The following is a 19051-nucleotide window of genomic DNA, read 5'->3' as shown; positions in this document are numbered from 1 at the left end:
TTTATGTGCTTACGGGCAATTAATTGTGGCGTTTCCGTCTTCGCTAGTTGCATGGCTCTTCGGCAGCTAAGTACTGTGAGTGGACCCCTTCTAAAAATGCATGTTTTAATAGTAGAAATGCATACATGGAAAATCATGATTTAACAATTATGTTCTATGAAAGGCTTTGAAATAAAATGCTTACTAAGGCTATTTTGAATTATTACTATTTTTCCTATAACCCGTGTTCTTATAGAATATTTGATGGATGACGATATGATATTTAGAACATGTTTAGAACACCTCTTTATAATATAGATGATGGAGATGACTTTATACTATGAAGTTGCTTTTCAATATATGTATGTTCAATGGTTTTGTACTTACCTAGTGGTCCTTATTTCGCTATGGGACATAGGGATAGTTTCCGGTCCGTCCCGGGCGACGGTTTGGTGTTGGCATAGGGCTTGAAGTGTGTTTCCTCTGGCTATTAGCACAGGGATGGGAAGCCAGCATGGGGCCTGTAGTGTATTTTCCTCTAATTGTCTGCTCAGAGACGGGGAGTCGGCTTGGGGCCTAGGGGTTATCGGACATTCATTAGTGATTATTATATATATAAGTTATGATTTGAGACATTGCACGCCATGCTAGGTTTCGGAAAACCCATGTTTATCATGATATATATGTGTTTTCATAAAACCTGGGGGTTAGTACGTTGATAACTGTTTTATTTTATATATATATCAACTAGGTCCACTCATGTTTGTTTTGCGCCCCCTTCAAGACTTAGAATCGAGGCATACAATCCCAGCGTCCAAGCACTTCCGTATCAGCATCTTCGAGTCCTCTCGGTGTAGGACCCACTCCTTTGTTCATTAATTTTTTTATTAATTTTTTTAGTGTTCTAGATTAGATGTGTGCTCTGAACACGTTCCTTAATTGCATATTCATTATTCTTTTATATTTATAAGCCTTATTTATTCCTTGTTCTCAGTTTTTGCATTCAATAAATGGCTTTTGTCACCTTTGGGTGTCAGCCAGCACATGTTTATCCTGGAATTTCGAGGAATATCGGGATCCGCGTGTGTCAACACTTCGCCTGGAAGGTTGCTCACGTTGATTATTGAAGTGTGGCCCCAACCGTGAGTGTATGTTTGTCCGTGGGCCTAACTGAGAGTGCACGCTCCTCCACGCGCTAAGACGGGAGTATACGCTATCTCGGGGGTTATGGAATAATTTGTGGATAATATAGGATGAGGGTGGATGAAATAGTTTTGAATTTGTTACCTATTTTGGGCACTTTTGACTTGGTTGAGGGATGAGTGTCCGTTGCTCGCGCGTAGGAATCCCGATATGCCTCAAGGGTATTTTTGTCATCTTCTATCCAAAAATCCACGCGTCGTCTTGTAATTATTTTTGGCTCCACACTTGTGGTTACTGTAAATTAGATATAGCAATTTTTTACATGATCTATTAAACTGATTCGAAACGATATAAAATAACAGGTTTCAAATCAACACATTAATTAATCGAATCGTTATCATATCACATGTTAAGAACTAACAAATTCTTAATATATTTACTTGCGAGTCGTTATCTGGTCAACACGTTAACTCATTTCATGTTTGTTTGGTTTATTATGGATTTATATTGAAACTATTATTTCAGTTTGCTGCTTTACGACTGCAGCGAGATACGTAAATGGTTGAAGTGGCAAATACGACATTGAGAATGAAAGAACAGTTTTAGTATTTGCGTAGATGAATGTTGTAATGAAACTTGAGAAATGGTTGTAAAGGATTGATTGATGAAATGGCATAGTTCCACTGATTCAATGGTTGAATAACATTTAATAGCATTTAGAAAGACAAAAGACTCATAAACGAAAACTTTTAATAGCATTTGTCAAAAACAGATTTTTTGGTTAATAAACAAAAGACCAAGACTCAAAAACGTGCAATTCTAATAACATACTTAAAAATGTCATTTAGTACTACGGTCTAACGGTATTTATTTTCATTTGTAAGTGAGAGGTCTTAGGTTCAATTCTTATCAAAAGCGAATTTGAACACATTATTGCTACCTCATTATGAGGCCTATCTGACACACCCCGACCGAGATCAGGGCGTGCTGGCCGTCACGCGGAGGTGACGTAACCATGTGTACGCGCGGAAGCTAATAAAAGTAGTAATATAAAAGTACGAATAATTAAAAACTAGCATACACAGTACTAAACAAGTGCTAGCGTATGTGAGACATAAGTTCAGAGCAAGTCTACAGCAGTCCAAAAGAAAGGATGCGACAATAGTACACCCGAAGGTGACCCTACGCTGGTGAGTATCTGTCAGAAATGCCGGGACGCCCTCTGGGAAAACCACCGAACTTGCTAGACCACTAGAACCTGGAGGGGCGCAAAACAAAAGCGTGAGTGGGCAAAAACAAATCTCTTTGAAATCCATTTAGTAAAACACATTCTAACCCCTCGCCGTAAAACCTGTATACTTCCCAGAAAATAAACATATATACGTATGTATAAATATGCCAAACGTGCTCAAGGGTACATTAATCATGCTCAAGAATGTGCCATGTCAAAGCCTCATAATGATATGCAAGTGCTCAGGTATAAATCACATCAATAGCATAACATCTGGCAGCCGGAGTCACCTAACGTGACCTGTACGGCTGCATATAGAGCTCAAATCTCAACTTAATAACTGAATAACTGAACCTGCCCACGAGTCGGAACCACCTAAAGTGGTCTGTACGACAGGCCTGGGTGTAACATATATATACGCTCTAGTGCTACGATCACGTGAAGACTGTGCGAATAATCGCGGGTCACCTACGAGTCGGAACCACCTAATGTGGTCTGTATGACAGGACTGTGCACCTAACTTGGATCCAAGCTGAGCGTATGGTGCGGGAGGTGAACATCACGTGAAGGATTGTGCCCTACTCTGGGCGGGAGCACTAACACCGGGGGTGCAGGTTATGAGCTCTCTCAGCATCTCAAATCACTACTGAATGTAAATACGAATACCACTTACCTGGCACTTACCTGTGCGTCCACAGCACCAATTACGCATATATAAATGTATGCCACTACTAATGCATGTGATGATGCATAAACAATAATAATATGGTGCATGGCATAACATAAATAACCCTTTTTAATCAATTTCTGGGAATATACATGTATATAGGTATATACGGAAAACCAAAAGCCCACTCACTGATAAGTGGAAGGGTCGTAGCCCCCCTGCCTCGAGTGACCACGCTCGTCCTCGGGGTACGTATCACCTATACGCGAAATAACTACAAAAACGTTAATTTAAAAGCACATAACCAACTTCTCGTAATAATTTCTCATACATTGCTCAAAATGGACAAATGAATATACCAACGTGCTCTACACAACCTCAGGATCACAACCATATTTTTAGAATAATTTTCATCCGCCGCACGCGCCCCCACGCGCAGGCACGTGCGGTGCACACGGACGGCGTCAACTGACGGCGTTAGGAATATTCCGTCAGTTTTGACAGATTCCGTCAACGGCGTCAGGAATATTCCGTCAGATTTGACGGAATATTCCGTCACCTTCTCCGGCGACGTCGCCGGCGCCGGAAAACTGGAAAAACTTCAAATCGTGTTTTCTCGTTCGTTTCTCAACCAATTTTCATGATTCTTGGACCAAAATGAAGCTTAGACCTAGGAGAATCACGATAGACTACTTTTAAGGCCTAAAAATCACACGATCATACCTGTCCACACAATCCAAAACCGGCCAACTTCGACCACGGTGATCCCGACGTCCAAACTTCTCCAACGAAGCACTCTGAGACTCCTTAGGACCTCACTAAGACATCTATGAGCTTCAAAAGTCCAAAAACATGCTAGATTAAGTTTGCATGAACAATACACAAATCGGACCACCTCGAATCGACGTGAAAACGAAGGATTTCTCACCTGAAAATGGTATGGTTGCACTCGCATGAGCTTCACGAGTTCAATGGTGTAGTTGGTTCCCTCGATCTACTAAGGTTTGGGTGAGTTGTGTGTTGTCCGTACGTTGAAGGAAGAAGAAGAATGATAGAGGACTCGGGGGAGAGAGAGAGACAGGGAAGAGACAGAGGGATAGGGAAACATGGGAGAGAGAGACAGTGTGTGTGAGTGTGTGTGTGTGGTCCAACACATACCACACCACACAAAACAACCAATAACGTGACAAAAACGAACTAGGGGCAAAGTCGTAATTTCACACGTACGTTAATATGAATTTTGGGACGGGATGTCACACTATCCACTCCCCCTTAATGCAGATAATATTGTTTATTTTTAAAAAAAAAAACATACTTAAAAATGAATCAATAATTTAGTTAATGGATAAAAGTAACACAACTAAGAGCATCTCCGATGTGAGTCAATTTTTGGGACTCCGACCACCACACATGACATGAGGACTCATTTAGGGACTTAAAGAGAATTTTTGCATTCCTAAAGGAATATTGTCTCCAATAGGAGAATCCATATAGTAGAATTTTTAAATTTGAGGTTTTTATTATGTTATGTGATAACTTGATTATGTGCAAATTTTTTGTTTGTGTTAAATTTTTTTGAATTAATTTCACATTATGTTGTCGTAAAATGTTTTTTATGGGCATTTCGACAAAAAAAATTAAACCATAATGGCTTTATGTTTGTAACTTAAAACGAATGAAAAAAAATTAATAAGTACATACAGATTTAACTATTAAATTAATTCATTACATAAAAGAATTAGTAAGTGCTTACGGATTTAACCAAAATTAGATTTCGAGGGAAGAGGAATGATGAAAGCAGCAGCAACGGCAACAAAATTTGATTGGGGAAACAAAAATCACCATTCTTGATCTTGTAACTATTAATTTTCAACAGTAACAAAATATCAATAAGAGGGACCTTCGATTTGGAATCTGTTAAAAGGAAAAGAATATTATAAGGCATGTCAGTTGGGCCATGTTTTCCACTCAGCTGTCCCAATTGGCTCCATTGTCCTTAAACAGTTTTTATATCGGTGAGTAGCGATACATTACAACCATATAAATAAATAAATAAATTATAAAAAAAAATAGTGAATGCTGGAACGCTAGTTGTACAGATCCAATTGAATAAACAAGGGGATCCCTTCCACTTATTTCTCTTCGTCAAACAATTCGGATTTTTAAAATTTAATTTAATAGTTAAAGTTATTACAACTTTTAGAGTGAGTTCCTGTTTGTATTCGTTAGATTAAATTTTAAAAGTTCAAATTATTTAATAAAAAGAATTAGATGGAAGAAATCAGAAGATGATCCCTTTCCTAAACAAAGACCAATATTCAGAAAGGTGCAAAGACCAAGATTCAGAAAGGAACAAGTTTAATAACATATAAAAATAAATCAATAATTTGGTTAGAGCAACTCCAGCGTTGGAGCCCTCCCCCCAGGCTATGCACTATTCAATTCACCTAATGAACAGTAACTTCCCTTAATGAATAGTAATAGCCCTGATAATAGCATATGCATCTCTACCGTTACACTTCAATAGCCCTGGCAATAGGCAATAAAATATTAGTATTTTTTTTATTTATAAAATAATAAAAAATAATTTTAATTGTAATATCGGATAAGATTTTTAATCGTTCTCGTTGCATCACGTGTCATTATCCGAAGTATTATTAAATAATACAAAATAATTTTATTTGTAATTTCGGATAAGATTTTTAATCGTTGTCGTTGCACCACTTGTCATAAAATCTGAAAAGACAATTATTGGGGATGGATTTCCGATAAATTTTTTAATCGTACTCGTTATGCCACATGTCATTATCTGAAAATACAATTATTGGTGATGGATTTCTGATAAGATTATTAACCAATCACGTTGCGCCACGTGTCATAATCTGTTCACAATCTTTGAGGATAGATTTCCATCAAATTTTTAACGAATGACGGCATGCCACGTGTCATAATCTGTTCACAATCTTTGAGGATAGATTTTCATCAGATTTGTAACTAATGACGGCATGCCACGTGGCATTATGTACAACCTAATCCTTTCTGAATCCTCCATATAATCCACCATCCATCCTCACAAATCTCACACCAATTTTCTCAAGATTTCTATCATTATTCATAGTTTCTGCTTCCTTCTTCACAAAAATCTGTATCATTATTCATAGTTTATGTTTCTTTCTTACAATGTCTTCTTCTTCCTCAAGGATGATGTGGGAACTCGATCAGGAAGAGGAAGAATTGTTTAACGAATCAGAAGAAATGTTCAATCACCAGGGGGCAAGAAATGAGAGGGAAGAGGATGAGGAGCATAAAAGGAGAGATGACGAAGTAAGAATGGGCAGAGCCTCACATTCCCGTCAAGTCGTCCAAGCTATGGCTCAGATTTGCAGGCCCAGCCGTTCCGGAAACCTTGATAGAAGCAGGCAACGACGAGGTATGGAACTCTTGGATGATTATTTCGTTCCTAATAGTGCATTCCCTGATACGTACTTTAGACGTCGTTTTAGAATGGAACGACATTTGTTCAACAAAATCATGATTGCTGTTTGCAACCATGATTCTTACTTTGTGCAAAAGAAAGATGCTTTTGGTGCTATGGGTCTACTGCCTGAGCAAAAAATCACTGCTGCCTTGCGGATGCTTGCATATGGAGCATCTGCAGACCAAGTGGATGAGATAACGAGGATAGGGAAATCAACCATTCTTGAGTCCCTGATGAGGTTTTGTGGAGCAATCGAATCTATCTACACCGTTGAGTACCTCCGCAAACCTACAAACATGGACTTGGAATGGCTGTTGAAGAAGGCCGAGATGCGTGGTTTTCCTGGGATGATTGGAAGCATTGATTGTATGCACTGGACGTGGAAAAACTGTCCAAGTGCATGGTAAGGCACTTATGGGGACAGAAAAGGAGCAAAAAGTATCATTCTGGAGGCGGTGGCATCTTTTGATACATAGATTTGGCACGCATTTTTCGGGGTCCCGGGAGCTCAAAATGACATCAACGTCCTTACCCAATCCCCTGTGTTCAACGATGTCCTGCAAGGAAAGGCACCAAAAGTCACGTATGAGATCAACGGACGTATGTACGACGGGCTATACTACCTAGCTGACGACATTTACTCGCGATGGTCAACATTTGTCAAAACAGTGCCACGTTCGTGAAATGCAAAGGAAAAACACTTTGCAAGTTGTCAAGAGGGGTGCAGGAAGGATGTGAAGCGTTGTTTCGGTATCCTCCAAGCTCGCTAGGCGATCGTCAGGGGTGCTGCCAGATTGTTTGATGTAGAGTCGCTTCGATCCATCATGATGACGTGCATCATTCTTCACAACATGATTGTGGAAGATAAGTACGATTATGAAGCCGTTGATGAATATGAGCCAGACACGATGAACAATTCAAGAACACGTATATATTGTGTTCATGACGCCACCGATGAGCCCGTGCAACATGAGCCATTACAAAGGGATGGACGTTACTATGAAAGGCTCATTCAACGATATACTGCATTTCAAATGTCAGACATGCACAATGCCCGACAAATTGACTTGATAGAGCACCAGTGGGCATTGAAACAAGCTGAAGATAATTAAGTTCATTTTGTGTGTTTTTTTTTAATTTGGTATGTTTATGTTATTTTATTTGGTGTGTTTTATTATTTGGTATGTTTATGTAATTTTTTTAGTGAGTTTTTAATTATTCCGTATGCTTATGTAATTTTATTTGGTGTGTTTTTGTCATTTCAATAAATATTCTCTTAGTATAAATAACTTACCAAATTAATTTGAATAAATATTCAATAAATTGGAAACAACATAAATAATACAAACAATAAATAATAAATTACAACCCAAAGTGATTGGAAAATTATGGACTCCGATTACAAAAAGTACTCTATTCATCATCACTTAACCAATTTGTGGTGCTAGGATGATCTTCTCTTGTGGTGCTAGGACCACCTTGGCTTGCTATCGCTTCTCTTGCACGCCTCCTTCGCACCACGTCCGCTTTCTCTGACTTCCAAAAAAATTTGGAATTTGGAGACTTCCCTTCTAAAGGTGTGTTCATAATCTCACGATCTCGTTGAGCCCGTCTTTCTTCTCTAAAATGTTCCCTTTCTTGCCTAAGTAGCTCTCTTTCTCTCTCATTAGCCTGAAATTCTCTCTCAATAGCTGCAGCTTTTGCGTCCTCTCTAGCCTTATCAGCCTCATATTTCGCCAGTTCCCTCGCCAAAGTCAATTCACCTTGGCTCGTAAGTTCTTCCATGAACTTTGCATAAGTATTCTTGGAAGCACTCCCTTTTCTCTTTGAAGCCTTCTTACCTTGAGGCCTAATTGGATAACGGGTCGAACCCGACGCTTGTTCAGGGAGGGGCATTTCGGGCACTTCTTATACATCATCTTCATGAACATGCGAGACATAATCGGGTGTAGAGTGTAGAGGGGTGTTGTTCATGTGCACTTCTGGACCGACTGGCACAACTCTAAATTTAGGACAATCTTTGACAATATTCCAACATTCCCACCGGTTGAATGATTTATTTTTGCTTTTGGTTTTGGCAGCGTACCAAGTTTGTGCTTGAAGTTCCTACACAATGAAAATAAGTAACAAATAAATAATTATAATGCAAATAAGTAACAAATAAATAATACAAACAACATAATTATAATGTAAGTAGGTAACAAATAAATAATACAAACAATAAATAATAAATTATGTAGGTAACAAATCAATAATACAAACAAATAATTATAATGTAAATTTGGGTATCAAATAAATAATATATTGTTACATGATCCGAGTAATTTTCCCCACTTCGAATATCACTACTAGCTTGTGCCAAGGCGTCTCTCCACGTACTAAACGATTGGCTAAGTAATTTCCAACGACTGGACATCGATTCTTTGGTTCTTTTGCCACCAATTTTCTCAAGATAATTGGTATGAATAAGACTCCACATTTCTCGCAACTGCATCTCATTACCTGTAAGCGAACTATGAGTAATTTCAACCCAGCTAGTACACAACGCAACATCTTCAATAAGCGACCAATTCATACCTGCACCAGTGGTCATTTTGTTGAAAAAAAATGGATTCAAACTTTGAGACAAAGAAAGGAATGTGATTGAAAGTAGTTGAGAAAATATGAAATTGTTGTGTAAGGTAGATGATAATGAGAAGGTATTTATAGAAAAGTAAAAACAATTTTTTTTTACAATTTTTTTTCAGATTTTTCATATTTTTTTAGACTTTTCAGATTTTTTTTTTGAATTTTTTACAATTTTCTTTAAATTTTTATTCAATTAATTAATCTTTGCCGTTGGATATAAAAAAAATTGAATTCCAACACTCCAGATTATGCCACGTGTCACAACGGTAACTTTTCTTAATTTTAAAACTATTTTTTCTTTTATTTTTTTATTTATAAAGCATATTAATATCCACCGTTGATCTCAGATCGAACGATGGATATTAAATAAGACTTTTTTATTTTTTTTGACCGTTGAGATCGAACGGTCCAAATTAAATAACCGTTGAGATCTAACGGACCGTGGGAAGCCACGTGGCTTCCCAACAGTAACTGACAAAGTTTTTTTTTTTTTTTTTTTTTTCTGATTTTGTGTTGGCGACGCGCGAGTGGGGTGCATGCGCCTGACACACAAAAAATTAAATATTGTCTGACGCCAGGCTGACGTCACATGGCCTCAGGCTCTCGGGCTGGCAATTCCCCACGGGCCCGGAGCTCGGGCCTCCACCTTCACTCGAGCTTGCCCACGCTGGAGCTGATCCACCGAGCCTCGGGCCCTTGTTCTGTCCCCAATCCCCCGAGCATGCGCCCACGCTGGGCTTGCTCTTAAGAGATGTAAGAAACACAACTAACAATTTGCTGCAATAAATGCTTTCTTTTTCGGTTAATAAACAAAGATCAAGACTCAGACAGGAGTACTTATAATCCTTAGCCAAAATTTAGCATCTCAAGTCATAAATATCAATTTTTATTAAAATTTTAAATATAGCAAAAAGACAACGTAAAAAGGTTGATATGCCCTCACCATTGAAAACTGAATACACGTAAACTACAAAGAGATGGGCTTCTTGTTTCCAAAAACAAAGAGATGGGCTTCTTTCCGATTTTATAGTTTGAGGCTTTGATCATGAAATCCAGATTCCAATTTGAAAAAAAATCCCTCAAGAAGCTTAGGATGGTGCAATTTTAATTACATATTTGAAATTTACCACTTAGTATTACAGTCAAGTAGTATTCCTCTTCACTTGTAAGTGAGAGATCATAGGTTTGATTCTCTCCAAAAGCGAATTAGAACCACATTATTGCTAAGCTGCTAGCCCATTGTAAGGCTTACTCCGCCCTGTTTAGTCTGCTCTCTCCCTTTTAGTGTAGATAATATTATTTTTTATACAAATAAAAATTACATACTTGAAATTTAATCAATTATTTAGTTAAGGGATATAAGAAAAACAACTAACAATTTGCTCAAGTTGCCGCAAAATACTTTTTTTTTTTTTTTTTTTTTTTGTTAAAAAGGCAAACACTATACATTTTGGTTAATAAAAGAAAGACCAGACTCATAAACTTTAATAACAGATTGCTAATTTAGTTAAGGGTGCGGAGTTTTATCACAAAAAAAAATCTCGATGTTAGTTAGGGTAGCGTCAAGATATTTAAACTCTTCTTTTCTAAAAGATATAGTCGATACGAGATTTTTCAACAAATATTCCTGTTATTTTATTTTTCTTCACTAATCTCTGGTTTGTTTGTAGTTAGTGTGACTTGTTTGATCTGAATAATGTTGTCAGGAAAAGATGATGCTCATTCAACTTCATTCTGAAACCAGGAGTGAAAAGGTTGGCTTGTTATCAATCTGACTTGACTAAACTATTTGTTTTTGATGATTTAGTTGGTTTAATTTACTTTGTTATACTATGTTCTCATTGTGCTCACTTCACAGAATGCTGAGATGCTGCTTATACTTTTGGAAGAAAGCGCACGTATCCTTTCCTTTTGTGATCTATTTGTTAATTTTCTTCTTCTTTTTCGTCTTTAATTCAGTTTAGGAAGTAAATCTGTGAACTACATTGTCGAGTTGGAAAGAATCAGAGAGGAGAACAAGGTGCTTGTTAAGGAGGAAACGTACGGAGTGATGTAACATGAGTTAATAAACTGGACGTTGTTCGACTTGTACATCTCTTCAATTCATATAGGCTGTGGAGGTGAAGAAGCCAGACCATTCAAGGAAGCGTCACTGTAGATCTCGAAATTACCACTATCATTTGGGAGCGCCAAGATAGGTGCATGAGTGAGACAATACTTAAATTGCTGGAAGCTTTGCTCATAATTATCGTCTCACTCAAATTTAACATATTTTCTTGTCAACCTCGTTGGTGGTAATGCAATAACTGAAAAATCTTTAACAAACCGTCGGTAATAACCTGCTAGACCAAGGAAACTCCGTACCTCAGTGACGGTTCATGGCTGCTCCCAATTCTCAACGGTTGCTACCTTTTGAGGGTCCACCAGAATACCTTGGGCGGATATAACATGTCCCAAAAATGCCACTTGATCTAACCAAAATTGGCATTTGCTAAACTTAGCATACAATTGATGTTCCCTCAACTGCTTCAACACCAAAGTGAGATGTCGAACATGCTCTACTTTAGACTTAGAGGACACCAGAATATCATCAATAAAGACAATGACAAACCTGTCTAAATATGGTTGGAATACTCGATTCATCAAATCCATAAAAGCTGTAGGTGCATTAGTTAATCCAAATGGCATAACAAGAAACTCATAATGACCATATCGAGTCCTAAAAGTTGTCTTAGGAACATCCTCACTTTTAATCTTCAATTGATAGTAACCAGACCTCAAATGTGAAATCTTGTTTCGGGATTTCATTGTTATAATCTACGTAGTTGTATTATTGAGATTTTATATTATTTTTCGAGAATTTATATTAATTTATTTGAAATTAGATTTCAATTAAACTAGTTACAAGGATGGAAGTTTGGAAAATTATTATTTACTCATTGAACTTTCGAGGTCACAAGTAACGTTTTCGAATAGGTCTCGAAGCCACGAGCGCATAGACGAAATCCGTTTGCGAGTCCTGATTATAACGGTATAGTTATGGATGTTTGAAGTTGTGAAACTTTAGGTTATGAAAATTATTTAATTTCCACTAGAGGGTAGAAGGCCCAAATATATAATTGGGTCAAGGGAACCGGCTATTAGAAAGAAAAAAAAAAGAAAAGGTTAGGCAGCAGCCAATCGAAAGGGAAGAAAAGAAAAGAGGGATTTTTTTCCCTTCCATTTCCATCGACCGTACACCCACAACAACACCTTGGACCCAATTCTAATTTCGGCCATTTCCACCATGTTTTCAGGTGATCTTCAACCATCCCACACCTGCCACATCTTCCATTACCTCCCATCTACCATATCCACACAATTTCGAAGGAACTTTAAGCCCAAAAACCGTATAAACCGTGCAGGTGCCGGAGGTTTTTCACGACGATTCCACCGTTCCGGCGAGTTTCACAACTCACCACCACCCTTAATCAACTTCCCTTGGACCCAGGAACAAGACCCAATTGGTTGTAGAGGCGTAGGAACACCAAGGAAGCCGAATTGAAGAACACCCACCTTAGGGTTTCAACGGGTGCGAGCCAATTCGAGGGCCTTCTCGGCCAAATTGGACTCGGCCACAGGTATAAAGTTTACTCCACTTGTTGAGATCTTCATTCTTGTAAAATTTGAGAATTTTTGAAAAAAGTCGAATTTTCCGATATGTAACATTCGATTTATGAAATGTTGTTGGTTGAGTATATTTTCGATAAGGTCCGCCACTTGAATATTCTAACAATTGACGATCTTACCATTGAATTGACACCAAATTTTAGTATGCTATTGTAGATATGATTTACGGACCTTAGGGAATTACTAGTGAAAATCTAGAGGGCTTATATTGGTTAGATAGCGACTTGAATATATATGAAATATGATTATTATCTTAAATTCTTATATTAGTATCATTTGTGAATATGAATTGGTCTTATAATTATAATTTCTATTGAAATGTGAATTTTATACATTTAGCCATAGACCTATGCTATTTAACTATGATTTGGCTTGTGTATTGATGATGTTGTGATATATATGTGTTTGATTAACTTTTTAATAATGTGAATGATAATTATGATGAATGTTATGATAATTATGGGATCTAAATATTGTTTGATAATGATTTGGTTATGCTTGCCAACTGAATGCCTATTTGAACTTGGCACTATTACCTAGCATGAGATGGAGATGGAAGTCAGGAGATGAGTTAGGTACTTTATTAGATTTTTAGTAGATATAGTAATTAAGGGAATTCCTTGTGTTCTGCTCCATCTGACTAGATGCTGGTTAATATGTGGAATCGATAGCATGTATGCGTATAATTATGTTTAATGTGTGATGATGAGATTGCATCACGTAGTAGTGGTACATGGATGGCCCTGCTTGGTATATCCGCGATGGGGGACCATATGTATTCAAGGGTGATCATGCTTGGTATATCCGCGATATATCTGCGATGGGTGATCACTGCCTGCACGATGAGTTTATGCTTATGGTCCTGCTTGGTATATCCGCGATGGGGGACCATACGCATTCTAGAGGTGATGATGATTAGTTGTACATGGTACATTTTTAGGCGATCATATTCGGTTTGGTTCCATTGAGTGGTCCGGAACCCGAGGTTGTTGAATTTCGTGAAGTGGCCTAAAATCCCATTATTTGAAGAATTAGGCTTGGCCTAACTGTGTCACTCTAGCCTTATATATATATATATATATATATATATATATATATATATATATATATATTTGTGTCAATGGTTTCGAGTCTTGTGAATTGAGTTAGAAAAGATGTTGGACGTCCGAGTGACTCATTCGGGATTTTCTATGATTCGATTATGATTTCATAAGGTATGAATTTAGAAGATATGGGAATGATTATTATTACTTTGATCAAATTAATTAATTAATGCGGCTAGAGAATGGTTTTGTGTTTCATCAGCTCTTAAATATGATGTGTGTTGTGAATTACGATATCATGATGAGACATAATGATTTATATGTTGGATGGGAGAGAAATCATGTTTTCATGGGGATTGGTTATGTAGCATGAGTCCAGGAATTACATGTTGTCAGGTTATATTGAATGATTGAGGAATACTATGTTTTTCTGCTTGAACTTAGTGCAATAAACATCTGATTTTTGTGATAAATGAACTACGAATGGCTTGATCCCTCTTTGAGGGTACGTAGGCAGTCTAACGAGGAGGTTAGATGCAGTCATAAGGTAAACGAAAAATTTCTTTGCAATTGGATTCTCGAATTGTGATTTGCCATATTCCTAAGACGGGTATATGAGAAATACGAGTAATTGGGTGACGTCACGTGTCGATCCTGGACATATGTCGGGATCGAGGCGTGACATCAAATCAACCTTAGAAAACACGCAGGCCTCGAAGCTGATCAAATAAATCGTCTATACGTGGCAACGAATAACGGTTTTTAATCGTTACCCAATTCAACTACCGATAGTCAATACATAGCCTCAAAGTCCTGTCTTTCTTACGTGCAAATAAAACTGGAGCTCCCCAGGGCGAATTACTAGCCTAAATAAAACCCTTATCAACTAGTTCCTGTAATTGAATTTTCAATTTTCAATTCTCTCAATTCGACAAGAGCTATTCGATAAGGAGTTACAGATATAAGATATGTACCTGGAAGTAAATCAATAGTGAACTCTACGTCTCTATCTGGCGATAATCCAGGTAAATCATCAGGGAATACATCAGGAAATGCCTGATTACTCGTACATCCTTCACACTATTAGGAACATTATCATTCAGCACCACATGAGCCAAATATCCTTGACAACCTTTTGTTAACAACCTTTTAGCCCTTATAGCAGAAATAACACCATGTCTCACTCCACTACGCTCACCCACAAACGTAACCTCAGGTAATCCAAGACGATGAAAAGTGATTGTCTTCTCATAGCAATCTATATTGGCACGATTGTAATGCAACCAATATGTGCCTAAAATAACATCAAAATCAACAATATCTAACGGGATGAGGTTAGCTGGCATAACAACATCCTCCACCAACACAAGACATCATGTATACACACAGCTAACATAACATGTCTCCCCTTTAGGCATTGAAAACTCTAAATCATACCCAAGAGGTGTAGGATAAGGTTGTGTCGTCTGAGCAAACGTATAAGAAATAACAGAATGTGTAGCACCACAATCAATTAATACTCTAGCAAAATGACCAAGAATATTCAACGTACCCATGATCAAATCAGGATTATTCTGAGCATCCTGCAGTGTAATGTGGTGAATACATCCATGAGCCTGCTGTCGTCCTCCTCGACCTCTGCTAGCCTGATTACTACGTCCCTGCACACTACGCCCCTGACCTAGTTGATTAGGCTGCCTCGATGGTCCTGTATTACTAGAAACAACCTCCACGTGCTAAGACTGTTCTCCAGGATACCATTGAAACCCATCAGCTAAATAGGGAGGATACGACATATAACCTCCAGGATACTGAGGGTAACCACTCTGATAATATGGATCATGTGGATACTGATACTGCTCTGCAGAATAAGGAGCTACGTCGCTCTGATAATGATAAGCACCCTCACGACTAGTCTGGGCATAACTACTAGGTCTTGGAACTTGCTGGATTGGAATTGGTGGTGGTAAGGAAGACGGCTGGGGCTTCTGCTGATTCTGTGGACAATGAATAGCCATATGCCCCATCTGACCACAAGTATAGCATCCGCTGCTGCCTCACCTACACTCCCCAAAATGTCTATTATTACATCTACGACATAAGGGAGCACATGTGCTACCGAAATCCCTCTGTCTCTAAAAACAAGGACCTCCAGAAAATCTACCACCCATTCTCTGCCTAGTGGAACTTAAACCCCCGCTAGAAGAACTAGAACTGGCACCACTTCTCTTAAAACTTTGAGTCTTATGAGGTCCCTGAGACGATTGACCCTTATCTTTACCATTTTTCTTCTGGTTACCATCTTTTTGTTCTTCATCCTCGCTATTACTGGGCATGTTCTTTGAATCTTCAATTCGAAGCAGAATCTCATAAAACTCCTGGTAAGTAGCACAGGGACTCATGGTCACCATAGAACGCCACTTTTTTCGAGTACCTATCCTAAAACGACAAAGCATCTCTACTGGATTAGCAGCAACCTCCGGGTGATAGCGAAATAAATCAGTAAACCTTCTGTAGTACTCGTTAGCTGTCATCTTCCCCTGTTTCAGGTGCGTAAATTCTTGCTTCTTGCGATCTATATGCTCTAGAGGAATGAATCTTTTCTGAAATAACCGCTTAAAAACTTCCCAATCAGCAGCTTCCTCTGGTGATAACTGATAAAACTCCTGTCTCCACCAGGATGCAAGCTCCATACCTAAAAACCAAGTAGTCTTCTCAACCCACTTATCCTCAGGGAGATTCCCCTGCCTATGCATCAAACAGAAAGTCTTCTCAAGATGATTGAGCCACCGCTCAGCTCCCTCATGTCCTTCATTACCCATAAACTTATCCAACTTCAGATTATACACAGTCTCCAGGGAGTCCTCTGGGGAAGGCGAAGCGAAGACTGAATAACATTGGCTATAACTTCCCCTAACTAAGCAATATCAGGGAAACCAGACTCAGCCGAGGAACATGGCTCTCTACGAGGTGGCATAGTTCTGACAGAAGACACCAAAATAATTAGAATATTTACAAGATATGCATGACTGCCAAACCTAGGCTCTGATACCAAACTGACACACCCCGATTGAAATCAAGGCGTGCTGGCCGTCACGTGAGGGTGACGTAGCCATGTGCGCAATGCGGAAATGATAATGATATAAAGAAATGTGAATAACTAAGAACCAATCTAGCTAATTTACACTAAGCAAATATAAATGCAAATCCCGATATTTAAGTGTGATACACCATAATCAGAGCATAGGTAGCCTAAGTGCAGTCCAACATAACACGTACTAATTATACAATACCAGAGGTGGTCCTACATTAGTGATAATTTGTCAGAACCGCCGTCAATTCCTTGTAAGCCACCAACAAGCACTCCTACCTAAAACCTGGAGAGGCGCAAAACAGAAAGTATGAGTGGGCAAAAACAAAGATTTTCAAAACCATTTCAATTATCAAAGGTAGTAACCCCTTGCCGTAAAACCTGTATAATTACCCAAAAATTAGAATACATATCTATATCACAACCATGCTCAGAATAGCAAAATCCACATATATGCCATGTCAAATATCTCAGCATAAAATATGTAAGCCAGGTGATATAAATCAATGCAAATGATATGTCAGCTGGAGTCACTTAATATGACATGGACGGCTAAATCTATAACTCATCCATCTAGCCGGAGTCACCTAATATGACCTGTACGGCTTAACCAATAGCTCAACAAATATGCCTGCACACGAGTTGGTACCACCTAAAGTGGTCTATACGACAGGACTGGGTGTAAATAAATACGCTCAAGTGCTACAATCACGTGAAGACTGTGCGAATAATCGTGGGTCACTTATGAGTCGGAACCACTTATAGTGGTCTGTACGACAAGACTGTGCACCTAACTTGGATCCAAGGTGAGTGTATGGTGCGGAAGGACTGTGCCCTGAACATGGGCGGGAGCACTAACACCAGGGTGCAGGTTACGAGCTATAGATACATCTCAGCATAATCATGCAACTCACATCCACAATCTATAAACTCACCTAAAACTTACCTAAGCATCCGCAGCGTCAAACATAAATATATGCAACTACTAAATGCATATTCTAAATATAAAACATTTGGCATGGCATTTTAAAGCACAAGTCCATTTAAACACATGTTCTTGGAAAAATACCAAGCATGTGTGTATATATATATATATATATATATAAATATACTGAACATCAAAAGCCCACTCACTAATATGTAGAAGGGTCGTAGCCACCGAGTCTCGCTTGATTGCGCTCGTCCTCTAGAAAAGTCTCACCTATATGCGAAACAACTATTTTAACATTATTTTTAAGCACATATACAAAACTAGGTAATAAGTTCTCATACGTTGCTCAATTGGGGTATTTGAATATATCATTGTGGTTTACTCAACCCCACGAACATCCCCATGTTTTTACAATAATTTTCCAAATTCCCACGCGCCCTCACGCACAGGCCAAGGCACGGCCACATGCGGGGCCACACGTAGGCACGTGCCTAGCACACTGGACGGAATCCCTAACGGCGTTAGGGAATATTCCGTTGAATAATGGAATATACCATTAAATATACCTGACGCCGTTAGTAATATTCCATCAAAGTTGACGGAATATTCCCCTTCTCCTTCCTGGGTTCGCCAGAGTCCGGCACTGGTCACCACTACTATCACCAGATTCTGGGAAAATTTCAAACCTTAATATCTCACTCATTTTAACACCAAATTTCATGAAATTTGTACCAAAATGAAACTTAGGATGAAAGGAAGACATCCTTACCACTTTTATGGCCTAAAACCAATGGAATCTCGCCGGAAAAATCTCGATAGTCCGGCCACCCCTGCAACTCGATGAACTCGAGTGTCCCGACATCCAAAACCTTCCAAAACTCCTCTCTAAGCTTCGTGAAGAAGTTTTAAGACTTCTTAGGACCCTAAAACTCGACGAAACCTCTGCGATCACAACGGATGAACAATGCACTTCGTCGGAGCTCCCTGGTTCTAGAGTTTCCGAAGTTCTCACGTCCAACCAAAGGTATAATTGAGTTCGTAAGGTTACAAGGAAGGTGATGATGGTGTCCACAAGCTTGATTCGTGAATGGAGAGCTAGATTAGGAGTTGTCTATACTGGTTGTACAGACGGATGAAAACGATCGAGAGGGAGAGAGATAAAGAATGGTCAATGGGTAAGTGTGTGTTTGT

General features: G+C 38.6%; 1 protein-coding gene across 2 annotated transcripts; it reads right to left on the bottom strand.

Annotated features, from left to right (window-relative positions):
- Positions 1-14558: 14558 nt before the first annotated feature.
- On the bottom strand, positions 14559-19009 carry LOC148695616 (uncharacterized). Of its 2 annotated transcripts, none has more exons than XM_088697974.1 (2): positions 18630-19009; positions 14559-17215 (listed from the first exon to the last, which is right to left on the bottom strand). In XM_088697974.1, exon 2 carries the CDS (start codon positions 16658-16660, stop codon positions 15974-15976), a length of 687 nt encoding a protein of 228 aa, XP_088554100.1. In that variant the 5' UTR covers positions 16661-17215; positions 18630-19009; the 3' UTR covers positions 14559-15973. The 2 variants fall into 2 exon arrangements, with proteins under 2 accessions (XP_088554100.1, XP_088554099.1); XM_088697973.1 differs by lacking the exon at positions 18630-19009 and adding an exon at positions 18064-18140 and having other exon boundaries at positions 14850-17215.
- Positions 19010-19051: the final 42 nt, after the last annotated feature.

The sequence above is a fragment of the Pyrus communis genome, chromosome 7 (assembly GCF_041283825.1).
Source record: "Pyrus communis isolate YQ-2024b chromosome 7, ASM4128382v1, whole genome shotgun sequence".
NCBI lineage: Eukaryota > Viridiplantae > Streptophyta > Magnoliopsida > Rosales > Rosaceae > Pyrus > Pyrus communis.
Note: the sequence above shows the minus strand (reverse complement) of the source record. Positions and strands in the feature narration are given on the sequence as shown.

What these genes read in the sequence shown, in the direction of transcription:
- LOC148695616 (XM_088697974.1), bottom strand. Translation starts at nt 16,660, where the DNA reads ATGGGTAATGAAGGACATGAGGGAGCTGAGCGGTGGCTCAATCATCTT.